General features: G+C 44.6%; 1 protein-coding gene across 1 annotated transcript in view; it reads right to left on the bottom strand.

The window, feature by feature from the left end:
* myo7aa (myosin VIIAa) overlaps positions 1-17,199 on the bottom strand; it is a gene marked incomplete at its 5' end in the record, with an annotated part of 71,409 nt that overhangs the window by 21,832 nt on the left and 32,378 nt on the right. The window contains 17 exons of the mRNA XM_080731372.1: positions 76-193; positions 777-944; positions 1,826-2,053; positions 2,540-2,713; positions 3,037-3,156; positions 3,348-3,474; positions 3,605-3,732; positions 5,425-5,503; positions 5,593-5,783; positions 6,735-6,947; positions 8,719-8,928; positions 10,269-10,376; positions 11,134-11,352; positions 11,848-11,932; positions 12,259-12,353; positions 15,362-15,454; positions 16,917-17,075. Coding sequence (XP_080587498.1) covers positions 76-193; positions 777-944; positions 1,826-2,053; positions 2,540-2,713; positions 3,037-3,156; positions 3,348-3,474; positions 3,605-3,732; positions 5,425-5,503; positions 5,593-5,783; positions 6,735-6,947; positions 8,719-8,928; positions 10,269-10,376; positions 11,134-11,352; positions 11,848-11,932; positions 12,259-12,353; positions 15,362-15,454; positions 16,917-17,075 — 2,515 coding nt within the window. The remainder of the gene's footprint in view (positions 1-75; positions 194-776; positions 945-1,825; positions 2,054-2,539; positions 2,714-3,036; positions 3,157-3,347; positions 3,475-3,604; positions 3,733-5,424; positions 5,504-5,592; positions 5,784-6,734; positions 6,948-8,718; positions 8,929-10,268; positions 10,377-11,133; positions 11,353-11,847; positions 11,933-12,258; positions 12,354-15,361; positions 15,455-16,916; positions 17,076-17,199) is intronic.

Below are 17,199 nucleotides of genomic sequence, written 5' to 3'. Positions count from 1 at the left end.
AGAACCCGGGCATCTGCAGTGCCTATAGTGGTCGCAGAATCTTTCCTTCCTGCAGTTGTTAGACAAAATGCTGACCTGAGAACTTGAAGGCCTCGTAGAAGCGCGAGAAGAGCAGCGGCCACTTGTAGCGGGCGAAGTCCACCACCTCTTCCTTCACCTTCTGAGGGTCAAACCTCTTCTGAGCGTAGATGCCCTGGAGGGGACACACAACGGGACGTGAAGAAGGAACCGGGTGTGTTCAGTAGGGTTGGTACAATAAGCGATATTGTCGTTTATCGTGATAAAAAAACACTATAGGCCTACGATAGTCGTATCGTGGAGATTTAAATTCATTGTGATATTGTCCTCCGTCATGCACTGGGATCAATTCACCTTTTATTTGCCGAGCTGCATATCCGCTACCACTTAAACCCTCAATTGGTAAAAGGTACTTATAATATACAGTACGTACTTGATACAGTCTTTCTTTCACTCCATCAAATGTCTTTGCCAAAAATAGCCGATTTACAAGCTCACAACGCGTCGCATTACGACGCATTGTGAGCTTGTAGATCTGCTATTTTTTGGCAAATGTTCCGCACCATGATAATGGATTTTGATTATCGCGATAATATCGTAAACTGCAATTTCTTTTGTCACACAATCATCGTGATATGACATTTTCATATCATCCCGTCCCTAGTGTTCAGTGAAGTGTTCTAAAAGTCTGAAAAAAGAATGGAGCCTGCCATGAGGGGGGGATTCAGACACACTCTACAGTGTCAAGCAACGGGTACCTTTTTGTGGGCGGCCATGATGAAGTGGGCCCACTTCTCCACCGATTTGGCATTGCTTATCTCTCTGTCGGGGATGTAGGAGGGGATGAGGCTGAGCAGGCGCTCCAAGAGGATCTCAGAGCCGTAGTCCACGTAGTACTGCTGAGACGCCAGCTCTGCTAGGTCGTCCTGGAGGGCGGGGAGAGAGAGAGAGAGAGAGAGAGAGAGAGAGAGAGAGAGAGAGAGAGAGAGAGAGAGAGAGAGAGAGAGAGAGAGAGGAGAGAGGAGAGACAAACAGACATTTCAGACAGTTCAGACATATGCTATTGTTGGAATCGGCATTCTTTACTGAAGTTATGGATGCAACAACGTTCTGCCACATAAAAGAGCTGTCAACTACCTTTGGTTTATTGGATTATATTGGATTATAAAAATGTAAACAGTATGTGGAACAAGATCAGGATCAGATATTAGGGCGAAATGATACCACAAAAAAAGTCCTGGGGACTTGTTTCCATTGTCGTCCTTTGTATTGAATTCATCAACATAACCATGTAGACTGCTTAGCTAAAGTTAGCCTTTATAGAATATAAAACCTGGTCTGCAAATGGCATTGGAATTTAGTTATATTTATTTTTTCCAAGTTTATTTGGACCCCCTGCCACTGCAGCGCACATAAAATGCCCTAACTTGGCCTAGGAGCCACCGGGAGAGCCGGGGCCGGTACCTATTCGTCCGCCTCGGCGGCGCGGAGACCCCACCCCTCATTTCTCACATGGCCCTCTTCTAGCGCCACCATGAGGCCGATTCTTGCAAAACACATCTTTGGACACTGCTCCTCCAATTTTTGCCCTAAAATCACTCAACTCGGTACACAGTATGTCTACACTCATGTCATCAACATGGATCCGTCCACATTTTTTGGGGACACTGCTCCCTACTCTTTGTGTATACATGTGACCTACGGTCGCTTATCTCCCGATTAGGGAGTCTTACTGGTTTGATAGAGTATTTATTTTTGACCAGAAATAACAACAACAATAGTAGGGGTAAAAAAGCACATAACTCACCCTATCACAGCGGTACTCTCCAAACTTGACCCCCCGGACGATCTGCTGGTAGATGAGGTTGGTGGCCACCATGTCGTCAGTGGGGCTGTGCCAGGGCGTGAAGATCTCCTTCCTGAAGAACAGCCTCCACGGAGCGTTCCTCTCCTGGGCACCCTGCTCTTTGGCATACTGCTCACACTGAGACACAGCGTCCATCACGTGGTCATTACCACTGCCTAGAGAGGACACCTGCAGGAGAGACATGAGAGAGCAGGGGGAGGGGAGGGAAGGGAAGGGAAGGGGAGGGAAGGGAAGGGAAGGGAAGGGAAGGGAAGAGAAGAGAAGAGAAGAGAAGAGAAGAGAAGAGAAGAGAAGAGAAGAGAAGAGAAGAGAAGAGAAGAGAAGAGAAGATTATTGGCTGCTGGCTTTGGGATATAGCCTTCCTACTCTCTCTCTACATTAAGTCTGTCTAGTTGGTGTGTGTCTTTCTGTCCTACCTTGTCAAATACAGCTAATGTAAGCAGAGGGAAAATAACCTTGTCAAATAGAGCTATGTAGAGGGAATAACCTTGTCAAATAGAGCTATGTAGAGGGAATAACCTTGTCAAATAGAGCTATGTAGAGGGAATAACCTTGTCAAATAGAGCTATGTAGAGGGAATAACCTTGTCAAATAGAGCTATGTAGAGGGAATAACCTTGTCAAATAGAGCTACTGTATGTAGAGGGAGAATAACCTTGTCAAATAGAGCTATGTAGAGGGAGAATCCAAAGCGGTCCTGCAGGTTGATCTTGTCGGACAGAGCGTTGCACAGCTCCTTGGCCGTGGTGGCTGAGTCTGTCAGCAGTGTCTTGGTGGTGCCGTCCATGAAGGTCACTGGTAACATGATGGGCTTCTTAGACTTGGTGGCCTGCAGAGAAGAACAGAAGAACACACCCGAATATGGAGGCAAGTCAAACAGTCCATAAGTTAAAAAAACACACCTAGCGTAAAGTGAGTGGTGCTATTTATGAGTTCATTTCATTAAGCATGTGACCTTGGGCGTACAACAAACTTTGAGCGCTTGGTGCCAAGATGTAGGGATAGGCCAGATGTAAGCCAGATGCAGGCCACACTTCAGAGCCCGGACATTTAGTGGGCGTACAACAAACTTTGAGCGCTTTGTGCCAATATGTAGGCCAGATGTAGGCCACTCTTTGCGTCCCGGACAAAGTTGGAGCTGTGTGTGTGTACCTGTAGCTCCAGCCATGAGGGTGGCTGTGTTCTGGGTCCGTTAGCAAACGTCCGCCGGAGTCTCTCCTCGCAGTAGGGGGCGTAGCCCGGTGGACCCCCGTTGATGTAGTTCCTCAGATACTGCACACAACAACACATTCACAATGTCACTGTTTCGCTCAAAAAGAAGTGAACTGATGGTCAAATACCTGTATACAAATGAGTATATAAATATACAATAACTAATAGAACCACAATGTTAGACACACAATATTAGAACGGATGCAAGAAACAGTGAAGAAACAGGGGGAAACAAATGTGATGGTAGTGACCTTGACGAACTTGTCTGATGGGGCGAAGCAGCCCACACACAGAGACATGAGGATCCAGCCGCGGGCGTGGGAGCTCTTTGACGGGTTCTGGTTCAACTGCTTACAGATCTGACAGTAGATCTCGTCCCTGTCGGGGGAAAACATCTCTGTCATTTAAAGATTTTTGCGTTGGCTATTCAAAAATAGCACATCTACAAGCTCGCAGCGTGGCACTAAGAAGGGGGTTCTGCAGTGTGTGTGTATGTGTGTGCGTGCACCTCAGTCCAGGCCTCAGGATCCCGTTGCCGATGATGAAGTGCAGTTTCTCCAGGTTGGACGTGGGACGGTCCTCCAGCATGCTGTTTCCATGGAGACCGTACTCTCCATCGTTAAGCCGCTTGGTCACCTGACAGGAAATTGCATCACATTCTCACCGTTACCATGACTTGTCGCCAAGGTAACCAACAACTAATAATAACAACATTAATAATCTAAACTGTATAGCATCTTTCAAAGACAAGTTACAAAGTGCTCAACTGTAAAAAACAAAAAACAAAAACAAATGAATGAACAAGACTTGGATTAAACAATATAAGTTGCAACAACGCTGTCAATTAAGAAAAGGCTGTTCATTAGATGTGAGTTTTAAGAAGATCTTCAAAAGAGAACACTGAGTTTTCCTGCCTGAGATCCCCTTGCAGGGAGTTCCACAGCCAAGGAGCCAATAAGGGGCACGGCAAAAGCCCCGGTTCCCGTTACGGTAGCTCTCCACCACACCGGCGGCGGCGGCGGTACACGTTGGAAAGCGTACAGTTTGTTGCCGAAGATCTGCCGCTACTAGAGAGCTACCTTTATAATACAGTCTGTAGTAATCTGTAGCAGTCTGTTTGATGATGGAGAGCTACCTTTAGGTACAAGCTGACACTTTGGAACCATTTTAGTGTCGTCCTGCTGGTGGATCTCAGACAGCGGCCAGTTCAAAGATCACAAATAGGCGGGAGGAGCGTATCCATTCCGGGCTTTAAACACAAGCTATAAAGTCTTAAAATAATATTCTGAAGCTCACAAGTAACCAGTGGAGGGCAGCAAGGATTGATGTGATATTCTCACTTCTCTTACAGTAAGATTGTGGTACCATTTGCAGAATCTCTAGCAGAATCGTTTAGCCCCAAAAATTGCAGATCTACAAGTACACAACACGCCATGGGAAGTGCACCAAGTGCAACTCATTGTGATCTTGTAGATCTGCTCTCTTTTTCGAATATTAGCCTATTATGACATGCCCAGAATAGGGACGCTAGGGTTCAGGTGGTTAAAAGTGGACTCTGGCCATGATCTGTTTCCCCATTGAAAAGTAGCTTGATTATTGAGGTCACTGAACATCTTTATTAAGGTATCTTGCTGATACCTGAATAAAGTGCACTGCAATAGTCAAGTCTCTTAGGACAGTGGTTCAACTAGGAAACGAAAAAAGGGGATGTTTACTCGCGACCCATAAAAATGGGTCCGCGACCCAAACGTGGGTCCCGACCCACTGTTTGGGAAACAGTGTGTTAGGAGATGAAGGCATGGATGACCTTGTCCGCGTCGTCAGACGTAAGCAACTGCTCACGGTAGATGGTTGAGCTCTGTGTACAACACAAGGAGAGAGGGTTTTTGCACTCCATAATACTCCAAGAGATATTTCACATTAACCACTTAAACCCTATACTTTGTTAACTGGTGGGGGGGGTCTCCAGGAATCTGTACTTGATCCACTCCTTTGTTCCGTCTACATACCAAATCTGCTTTTTTCTTTTTTCTTTCTTTTTTCTTTTTGCTGAATATTCGCCTATTAGGACATGCCCAGGAGAGGGACGTTAGCTGGTTGACCTCTTAAATCCTATATATTTGACCAGCCGGAGTCCCTCAGGGCTATATACTAGTGTATTTTCTGTTTTCTGTTATTGTTGAGGGGAAAGCTTTAGCTGAAAATAGCAGATTCGACAAGCTCACAACGTGTTTCTCAATGAAAAGTAGCTTCTTATGAGTTTAGATTTTCTAGAGAACACAGCAAAATAAAATGTCAGATCTCTCTCTCTCTCTCTATCTCTCTCACCTCCTCTGTGATCTTGGATTTCTTCTTCAGGGTGAGAGAGACCAGTTTGTGGCGAACGCTGTTCTTCTTGTGGCTGTGGCTGTCAGAATGAGGAGTCTACAGGATGAGAGAACATCATTAAAACAACACACACACATTTAACACACACATGCACACACGCACAGACACACTACTCTACCCACCTCCCCCTCTCCCTGCAGGGCCTGCAGCTCTCTCTTGTAGGTCTTCTTCCCCAGCGTCTCGTAGATCTTGGTCATGACGGGGATCTTCTCGCTGCCGTCGCTGATGGCCGTGTGGTACTTGGGCTCCGGCAGGTCTCCCATGAACCGCAGGATGGTGATCCACACCGCCAGGGCCGCCTGGCAGAGGATGGAGAGAGAGAGAGAAAGAGCAGTGTTAACACATGAACGCCAAACATGACCCACGTGAACCAGCCTCTACACCGCAGTGTATAGCTCTGCAATGGATTATCGCTCCCAAATCATTATTATTTCCCCCAATTGCAAGAGAGCCACGCACGTCTTTTAAGACCACCTGTGGGCGGATCGGGGCGATGCAAAAATATACTATGATTTTTCAAAGGTTAGTGAAAATCGCACTTGCGGTATCAAACATGACACACATGCTTATCTCCTTGTATGGGCCGTTCTGTCCGTGACGTTAGTTATCTCCATACATGGAGATCCGTGCTCATACGTACATACTGTACATACATACACACAACGCCAGATGTAGGAGCGGTTAGTAACGCTCAAAAACGTTGTCTCTACTGGCAACAGCAGTACAGTAGAAGTCAGGGGTTCCCAAACTTTTTTGTCTCAGGGCACCCCATAAATATTTTTTTAATCCGAGGCACCCCTACATTATAATTTTCACTCCCAGCACCTTATATTTATAGCATATCGTCGTTGTCGGGTGGAAACCTTGTATGTCCAAAACCATTCGTTCTGTATTTATCATCTATAAAATGTACTAAACTAGTGAAAACAGCAGATCTACTAGCACACAACGCCTCGCATCGCGAGGCGTTGTGTGCTTGTAGATCGGCTGTTTTCACTAGTTTTAAGCGAGGTTTCTGCCCGACAGTGACGAGATTTTAGTGATTATGTTGCGAGGAAAAAGTTGAGATAATAGCCATTTTGGTTAGAACTGACTGAACATATGTTTGTACTTCAACTTTAAAATGATACTAAATATTTCTTCAAGTGCCCTGGACTGCCGTTGCGGCACCCCAGGGTGCCCCGTCACCCACTTTGAAAACCCCTGCAGTAGATGATGTTTTAACTCTTGACATGTATACAGTACTGTACCAGCTGGTCTCCCTCGTCGTCGTGGAACAGCAGCGGCTGCTTCAGGGGTCTCCTGACGTAGCTGTGGGTGGAGGTGCCCTGGAAGTAGGTGGCGGCGTACTTGGCAAACTTGTACTCCGACAGGTCCTCCTCGTCGTCGTCCTCTGGCAGGGGCAGAGCCTCGTCCAGGTCCTCCTCCTGCATCTCCCTCTGGGCCGCCGTCCTCTCCAGGTCCTGGAGAGGTGTGTGTGTGTTTAGAGCAGTGTTAATTTGGTTAATATTCAAGGTTTTCAGGCCAAGGACCCCTTAGTTGAGATTCCATATGTCAGGGGTCTTCAACAGGGGGTCCGGAACCCCTAGGGGGTCCTCAGAGTCACTACAGGGCGTCCTCCAAATCTTTGTGTGATAGAAACTCTTTTTTCACCTTTTTTATATTAACTGATAAACATATTCTGAGAACTTTAGCCAAAAATAGCAGATCTACAAGCTCACAACGTTGTGAGCTTGTAGATCGGCTATTTTAGGCAAAGGGGTTTGGTGTAGAGGGGGAAAAGAGCAGACTAAGTACAATGTGAAAGGTCAAGTTTATTAAAGTGATCCCTGATTTGTAAGCCATGTAGGCCTTAATATGTTATAATAACCCTCTTTAACCGAAATATACCTTTTAAAACACTTGGAATATATTCCTTTGAGAGAAAAAAAGGTATATGTTCAACCCCTGGGGGGAGCCATTGCACTGTTCGTCACATGCAGTGATGACATAGGCAATGCATTTTGGCTGGTCGGGCCCATTTAAAATGGCGGTGTAAACAGGTTTTAGATGTTGAATTAAACACTTACAGGCACGGCAAAACATCCTACTTGATATGAACAGAACAGAAAAGCACCACACTACTAACTACAGTTAATCTGAGCTTCAAGACAATGTTTTAAATATTGTAAAGAGAACGTTGTTTTGACGTTCCATATTAAACCTATGGGCCCGACCAGCCAAAATGCATTGCCTACGTCATCACTGCATGCGACGAACAGTGCAATGGCTCCCCCCAGGGGTTGAACATATACCTTTTTTTCTCTCAAAGGAATATATTCCAAGTGTTTTAAAAGGTATATTTCGGTTAAAGAGGGTTATTATAACATGTTAAGGCCTACATGGCTTACAAATCAGGGATCACTTTAAGTATTGACGGTTCAAGCAGTGAAATATCTGAAAACACAAATTGACATGAATCTAAAATAAATTGATGATTGTGCGGTCAAATGACGAAACTACAGTACATGGAATCTATAAAAGGGTTGTGGGGGTCCCTGCTTCATCGCTCTCTCAACTAAGGGGTCCTTGGCCTGAAAACGTTGAAGACCCCTGCCATATGTAGTTTCATTGTTTGTACAGCACAATCATCACAGTACTTCCGCCTGTTCTGTTTATGCAATCAATGCACAACACATATCGTGCCCAGGGTGGCTCCGGTTGGCTCCAGGCTGCACAAACGAAGCCCAGGCCTCACCTCAAAGCTTGACTCTAGAGATGCAATTTATGGCTCTTTGAAGTGAGCCAGAGCCATGGATCTGGCTCACTTAAAAGAGCCGTTCAAAAGACGTATATTTACATATTTTTAAGAAGCATTCTTTGAAACATGAATCCACAAGGTGGCATCACATTCCTCTGCTGACAGTCGAGATCACAATTTAGTATTTACCCTTTTTATAAAACGTGTGTGTAAATTAAGCTACCTTGACTTTGTTATTCATGCAACACCTAAGAAAAACAAGCAGGCAACAATGAACTCGCTCCTCCCCTTGTTCTCCCTCTCTCTCTCTCTCACTCACTCACTGTACTAAGGCAGTGCTCAGTGGAGTAGCAAAGAGGAGCTTTTGTGTTAAACCCCCAATCCCCCCCAAATGAATGGCTCCCTACTCCGCGAACCGGATCAGATCGTTCACTTCAAAGAGCCGTTCAAAAGATTTGATTCGTTCGCCAACGTTGCATCTCTACTTGACTCACCTCAAAGCCAGCGGGGGCCTGTCCCTCCTGGCCGGGGAAGGAGCTGGTGGTGCCCAGGAAGCCGAACATCTTGTCCACCATGTCGGAGTCGTTGACGGGCTCCTGGCGAGCCTTCTCCACCTGCTCCAGCATCTCCTTCTTCGCCCTGGACTCCTCTTTCTCCTTCTTCTCCCTTTCCGCGTCCTCCTTGGCCAGCTGACTGAGACGCTCCTGAGAACATTGGAGGAGAAAAAAAAGATTAAACATCATGTACTTGTCTGTCTTGTCATTATCTGTTCGGTCCGTACCGGGATGTACAATCAATCAATGACAGTAATGACACAGGAAATGTTGATCGATGCTTGGTCGTCTGACCCTGTCAAACGTAGTTTTTATACATGACAGTTAATTGACAACTAATGAAAAGTGAAGTGAAATGTAAAAGCCCAATACTTCATCATTGTGCAACAGCGGTAAAAATAGCAGACCTACAAGCTCACAACCGTGTCGCATCCGCTTGTTGTTGTATGCTTGTTGGTCGCCTATTTTTTTGTGCGCTGCCGTCACGTCAATTAAAAACACACATGGAGATAAGAGCAACGATAAATTGGGCATAAGACAAAGATTCTCAACCAGTGGTCCGGGGACCACCAGTGGTCATTGTCGGGGGTTCCAGGTGATCCCCAGCTAAATGATGGAGAGTTGGTAACCAAATGGACCCTTACAGATATTTAAAGTTATACCATGTAACTTTTTTTATAAAACAAATCTTAAAATTGTCCTAACTGTTAAATCGCTAAAGTTTTAGAACACCCACTCCGTTATTTTCAGCTTCTGAAGCCTTCTCTTTATATGTTTTCTTCTTAGCAGTGACAGGGGCGGGATTTCCCGGCAAAATGACGTAATCTGCATCATCTGTATACGTTGTGTATACGTTGGCCAATCACATCGCAGATCATACACACATGATACACTACCGGCCAATAAACGACTCTTCAGGAAGTAGCTTCCCTCAGCAACCAGTGTTTACGATGGTGAGGATTCTTAACCTCTTATTCCCCAAATCCTGCTCAGAAAATTACATTCTACCACTCCATGGATTCGTATCGGTTGCGGTGGTTTGCGGCGCCGCTCCGGTGGTCCGCGGCGGTGGTCCGCAGTGACTCCGGGCGAAAAACGGGCGAAAAACGGACGAAAAAAGCAATACCGCGACTGACCACTAGTATAGCAACTTACACAGTATAGCTTTAACTCCTGAGAGCCTTTCAATGGGAGTGCCGGTTCCATTTGGTTTCATTTGAAAGTTTAGAGTTAAATTATTGTTAAAAATCTTCATGATTAATTTACAAGAAGTCTACACAAATAGAGAATGTAGAATAATTGTTATTTTCAAAGTCAATACAGCATGGAATTGTGGACAAAACCATATATGCAACGATAATAAAATATTGTACGTGGGCCTTAATATGAAAAGAGTCTAAAACCACTGCTATAAGAAATTCCATAATGAGCACAGACAATAAATGGTGTTGTTTCAGTGATCAGGATAAATAAATGTCATCATCAGTGACCTGGTGACTGCGTTCAGCCTCAGCCTTGGCCCTCTTGGCAGACATCTGGTTCCTGAGCTTGGATTCCTCTGCCAGACGCATCTTCTCCGCCTCCAGTCTGCGACGGTACTGAGTGGAGAGCAGACAGATTTAGATTAAAAACAATGGTACTGAGTGGAGACGAGTTAGATTTGGAATAAAAACAAGGGGAGAGCTGTTAGGAGGGATTTACTGTAGATTAGAAAGCAAAATACAAAACACTCATTGAAATCACTCAAAGCAAATCAAACCAGCGATTCTCGACCTGTGGGCCGGGGGCCCACCGGTCATTTCTGTTCTAGATCCAGACGTGTGTAGGACTGTCACAATTATGATATTTGACATTAATTTCATTTAATTGTGTTTTTGTCATTGAACACTGGAACTTATGTACAGTATAAAAATTAAATTTACAGTATGTTTGGCTTTTAGGCTTTGAAGTTGCACAGGGAAGATATGATAAATGACCTAAAAAAGAAATTACAAACATATTACTATATTATAGTAATTACTACTGTATAACTAATAATATAACTAGTAATAATACTAACTGTATAACTTAAAAAATCTACATAAGATCTACAATCTCCTTGTAGATCTGCTATTTGCACTATTTTTGAAAATGTTTGAAAATATAAGAACAATTTTCAACATGGAAATGATTAGGACGATTATGCAAAAATAATTGTGATTATCTCAAATAATTGCGATTAGGCAATCATGTAATAATTGTGACAGGCCTAAATGTGTGTATGTGTGTGTGTGTGTGTGTGTGTGTGTGTGTGTGTGTGTGTGCGTGCGTGCGTGCGTGCGTGCGTGCGTGCGTGTGTAATGTGTTCTGCCGTACCTCCATCTTCAGCCGGTGGTAGAGCCTGCGTGCGATCATGCCCCTGGTGTAGGCCTGAATGGTGACCACGGCCCAGAGGCGGTGCCTGAAGGCGCGGCGCACCAGGCTGCCCCGGCACCACCCCTGGAAGCGCGTGATCCGCTGCCGCGCCACGTGGTACGTCTGGTACAGCTTCCTGGAGCGCACGATGGCCTGGAGGCGGGAGAAGCCCGCTCGCATCTAAACACAGGACATGAGAGAGAGGTAGAGAGGTAGAGAGGGTATTAGGAAAATGTCATAACACAATTATTGTGACAAAATAAATCGCGATTTACGATATTGTAGCGATAATCAAAATCCATTATCCTGGGGCGGAACATTTGCCAAAGAATAGAAGAACTACAAGCTCACAACGCGTCGCAAACTTGTAGATCATCTATTTCATCAAGTACCATATATCATGTATCATATGCCAATAAAGGGTTTAAGTGGAACCAGATTTGCAGCTCGGCAAATAAAAGCTGAATTGATCCCTGTGCACGATGGAGGACGATTTCACAGTAAATTAAAACTCCACGACATGATTATCGTGAGTGTTTTTCATCACGATAAACAATGATATCCCCATCCCTAGAGGGTATATAACAGATAAGACAACAGATAATATTTGTGTGTGAAAATGTAAAATGTTTAGGAAACATGACACGTTTTGTTTGAGGCTACAATGGAACTCACCGCTCCATAGTTCTTCCTACAGTGATATCCTCTATACGTCTTCTGAATCAACATGGCTGACTTCCTCATCTTCAGGAAGTTGGATCTGAAGGCAGGAAGACATTATCTCTGTCGGGTGGAAAGCTCATATACTGTACGTATATCTAAAACTGATACTTTTCACGATTCAAATACAAAAATAGCTAAAGTAGCAGATCTACAAGCTCGGGTTCAAAGACATCAACATGTGGGGTTAAGGCACATACACTGAATACAGCGAGTCCTGGGTTTGATCACCGGGCCCAGAGCAGACCTGTGCTGCATCATGTCACTCTCCCTCTTGCCTGTCTCATTCTCTACACTGTATAACATATCAATAAAGTAAAAAATAAAATCCCCAAAGAATTTTTTCATGTTTTTTTCCAGACTCACCTGTCCTTGAAGCCTCGCACAACCTTCTGAATGAGAATGACCTTGTCAGTTATGGCCTTGTCTCTCTCTATCTCCAGCAGCATGTCATGGTGATCCTGCACACAACACACACACACACACGCACGCGCACGCGCACACGCACGCACGCACGCACACACACACACACACACACACACACACACACACACACACACACACACACACACACACACACACACACACACACACAATGCAATGAATGAAAACAAAATATACTGAACAATTATTCTTGTTCCTCCCAACACTGAAGAGTGAGTTTCTGTTTGTATGTTGTTACCAGCTGTGCTTCTTGGCCAGATCTCCTTCTTTTAATCTCAATTAAATCTCAATAACTCTCAACTAAGCGCAGATCTCATGAGATCCCCAGAGCAGGGGTCGTTTTTGTCAAAATATTATTTCTGGCTCCTCAGAGGGGCCTTTTCCACCAAAAGAAGCAGTGCTGTTCAACTTTCTTGGAACCTTGGTTCGTTCTTGTGAACTGGTCGCGAACCGGCTTGCGTTTCCACCAGACTAGATTGAACCAGAGGAACCAAGGATTTTGTGGTTCCCGCTCCGAACCAACTTTTACGGTTCGGAACTAACTCGGTTCTCGGTGGAAAAGCACACCTCTGGTTCATCCCATAGGCGGGAGGAAGAACTCGAATCGGTTCTTTGTGACTTGTTGTCCTATAGTCATTCTGAAAGCACACCTGGCTGCAGCTGTTTGCCTATTTATTTATTCATTTCTAAAATTACACATAAACAGAGCATACAGTACATATATATACAGCCCCTAAGAAATCTATCCTTTTCTCTCTCTTTTCCCTCCTGTCCTCCTGTGATCTGTGGTGTCCATCCTGTGTCGTCCCTCTTATCTGTTCACTTCCTGCCAGGGAAGTGTGTGCTGTGTGAGCACCAGTCCATGGCTTCGACCCCTGCTGATTCCATTTCCTGTGCTACTTCCTGTCCAGCTGAGTGCTGAGTGTTGTGCTTTGACAGACGTACCATCATGTAAACACAGTTCACTGCGTGCTGTGTGACCGGTGGCTTCTGAGTTCTGACCTCATTCTGGTTGTCATTTTAGATTTAATGTAGATCAGACTTTATTGTCCCAGAGGGACATGTGTATTCCCAAACACACACACACACACACACCATGTCAGCAAGGCAGTTTGTTTAAGGCTGTGATGGCCAGCGACGTTTTTCCCATCGCCCAAGTTCTAATCTATGTATGTAGCCAATCTATCAGCGTCAAACCCATTCTGTTAGAGTGGTTTCACTGACATCACAGTGATGTCATCACAGTGATGTCATCACAGTGATGTCAGAGCGGCAAACCCATAGACAGTAAAAAAGTGTACACGTCCAGACGGACAGAGTCAGCATGTGCCGTTTCACATACTAAACTGGGACCTTCACACTTTTAGGAAACCATGCAAGGCACCAACCTGCTCAACGGGAGCAATTAGGGGTTCAGAGTCTTGTCTTCACGCAAACTCTTTGTAGGTGTTGAAACACATACACAGCGTGGGGAAACGGTAGCTCAGGAGGTAGAGCACTCGTGTATGTTCAATTCCCGCCCCTTGGGGCTTCATGTCATGTCTTAAAGGAGGACTTCACCACTTTTCAACCTGTCTTCATATAATAGGTCCTCACTAATGTCCATAAGAAAATAGCACAATTTTTTTTTTTCTACTCAGTCTGGGTCTCATAGGAGAGCTGTCAAATCCTTCCACCGGTGACATCATCGTTTGACAGATCTTTTTTAAACAATATTTTTGAAAAAAAAAGATTTTGATTTTTATTATCACGAGAACAATGGCTTCCACTTTAACATTGCAACTTTTCAGGAATAGAAAGCCAGCAGTTTCTATTAGCTTGCATTTCCCATTGATGATGTCACCGGTGGAAGGATTTGACCCACCCACAGCTCTCCTATGAGACCCAAACTGAGTAGAAAAAAATTGTGATATTTTATAATGAACATTAGTGAGGACCTATTATATGAAGATAGGTTGAAAAGTGGTGAAGTCCTCCTTTAAGACACTGAAAGCCTAACTGATCCCAAATATACAACCCATCTCCCTGCATCAGGCTGATCCAGGCTCACAGAGGCATGAGAAAATCACAGAGGCCGTTGCATACCACTTAACCAAAGATATGGCACCGATATAAAAGACGTGAGCAACAAAGAGATTTTGGAAGAGACATAAAAATAAAGATTCCCCAACCAAAAAACTTCAAAATCAAGATAATAATAATTGTCATTAAACTATTAAACAAAATCACCAAGAGGATTATTTTAGCAATTATAATCGTGCAGCCCTGTAATGGCAAGCAGTAAAAATGAAGAATGGTTTCCAAAGTCACCCTAAACTCTAAACCACACATTTCACAGTTAGGTTTCAAAGAGAAACAGTGAGCTGGATGGAGGATGTCTGTAATTAAATGGAGAAGAAGTGTCTGTCTTACTGTGAGGATTCCACACACTGAACAGAACAGAGAGATCCCAACCAACAGACTACAACTTCACATCCAGGGGCCTGGCTGTCACCATGCCAACCAACCAACGGACATGCCAGGGCCTTGACACCTGACCTTACAATCACATCTGCCCTCACACCGACTGGGAGGGAAGCCAACACACACACACACACACGCACGCACGCACGCACGCACGCACGCACGCCCGCACGCCCGCGCACACATGCACACATGTGAGTGCGGGAAACCAAAACATTAGCAGCAACAGACATGTTGAGTGTGCAGTGGAAACCAACACATGATCAGTCATAGTAGGCTGCATCAGAGCTGTGCTGCTTTATTCAATGTCTCTCCAAATAACTTCAACCACTTTATCTTTAACACTTCTACTGTTTTCATCTAGGAGCTGACCAGTACAGCCACAGTCTTCTACTGTTGGTCACTGGGAGCTGACCAGTACAACCACTAGTCCTCTACTGGTGGTCACTGGGAGCTGACCAGTACAAGCCGTTTTCAACCACAACATAAAGTATACTGCCTGGTCCCAAACCCAGTTCTTCCTGCTTCTGGGCCAACACTGTTTACATTTGAAAAGCTGTACCTTGAGGAATATCTTGGTCTTCCCCATCTGCCAGTCATCATCTCTGCCCAGCACCGCCTCTGCAATCCTCTGACACGTGCCTCTCAGGTCCTCCTGTTAGTACACAGATAGAGCAATATTAAAAACACAAAATAGATAGATAGATACAGTACAGTAGATACCGGTAGATAGATATATACTTTATTAATCCTGAATGATTATTTTTCTGGGCAATACATTCATACACATTTGTCAATAACAGAAGAATGATGAATACAGTATGTAATATACGTGACATCAATAGAAATTGAATAGAATGCAGTAAAAGAGATAGCTATAACAGCTACTGTATATCTATGATGGCCAAATCTTTACGCACGCACGCACGCACGCACACACACAAATCGGCGAGGGAGTGGTACACAACAACATGTGGGGTTCCAACATAAACAGGGAGGTATTAGGTTCAGTGTTAATGAAAGCACAGGGACACACACAGCTTCATCCAGTGTCCTGCTACAACAATCTTAACAAAATGGACCCTGTTCAGCCAGAAAGAAGATCTCTGCTCTAACCTTTACTTGTAGCCTCTCATTGATACACTGTTTTACATAATATGTGACTTGCTCTCTCTCTCTCTCTCTCTCTCTCTCTCTCTCTCTCTCTCTCTCTCTCTCTCTCTCTCTCTCTCTCTCTGTTTTAACTCTTAAAGGTCGTTGGATGAGGTCAGGTTGTGTGTGGTCGTTTAAAGATTGCTGTGCTACAGTTGAAATAAACTCCATTGTTATTGAGGTTCAAATTGGTCAGAGGAGAGGTTTTTAGCTAGTTCAGGCAGATACACCCGCATGAGCATATGTGGGTGAAGTATCTGACGTGTCAAGCAGCTGACCAAATTGGCGGTCTTCTTAAGCTCACACTTCCTCTGGCAGTCAGTGCTGTCACTGAATGTTGTATGTGCTTTGTTTTCTCCCATGAGCACCACCACCACCCCAACACCACCAGTAGGCTCTGCTTTCCCCTGGTTCTGTTTCCCCTGGCTGAGGGGGTTTGTTATAGATATATATGTCCCTGCTATTAAATCTTCTAATGTGCTGAGCAGTGAGTAAATATATAGCAGAGCCTGAACGCCAAGATCAAATATATTATAATATATATTATATATATATAATATTCACACTTGTATTCACATTTAATAAATAAAACATGTTCTCAAGCTATTAATGGTCAAAATGTGAACGCTTTTTACTATAACAGCAAAACCCCAATTATCTCTCATGGAGCCTTTACCTCTCACTCTCATGGAGTTTGTGTGTGTGCATCACAACGCACACACACAAACTGTGTCCCCAATTTGACACAGTTGGGAACAATGTACTTAATAGTAGCATCATTTCATCGGCTATTTTCAGATAAAGCCTTTCCCACAATAACAGAAAACAGTTCACTCTTCACTCTGAAGTGAATAGTGAACAAATGGAACCAAACGTGGTTCCATTGTGTTCCCTCTCTCGGGAGGAGCTGCCATTCATTCACAACACAAACACAAACACAAACAGAAACAGTTAGAGCTTTATACCTGTTTGTAGGCAGGTTTGACGCCCGGCATCAGGACGCGGTAGCGGTCCACAAACTCCACGAAGGTGTAGCGGATGGGGTAGCCAGCCCGACGGATACGGATGGTCTCCATCATACCTGAGTACCTCAGCTGACGCACACACAGCTCCCTGTCAAACAGCTAGAGAGAGAGAGAGAGAGAGAGAGAGAAAGAGAGAGAGAGAGAGAGAGAGAGAGAGAGAGAGAGAGAGAGAGAGAGGGAGAGAGACAGATGGAGAGAGCGAGAGGGAGAGGGAGGGAGAGAG

The sequence above is a fragment of the Nannobrachium achirus genome (assembly GCF_963921795.1).
Source record: "Nannobrachium achirus genome assembly, chromosome: 8".
NCBI classification, from domain to species: Eukaryota; Metazoa; Chordata; class Actinopteri; order Myctophiformes; family Myctophidae; genus Nannobrachium; species Nannobrachium achirus.
The sequence above is the reverse complement of the archived record's forward strand: the minus strand, read 5'-3'. Positions and strand labels throughout refer to the sequence as shown.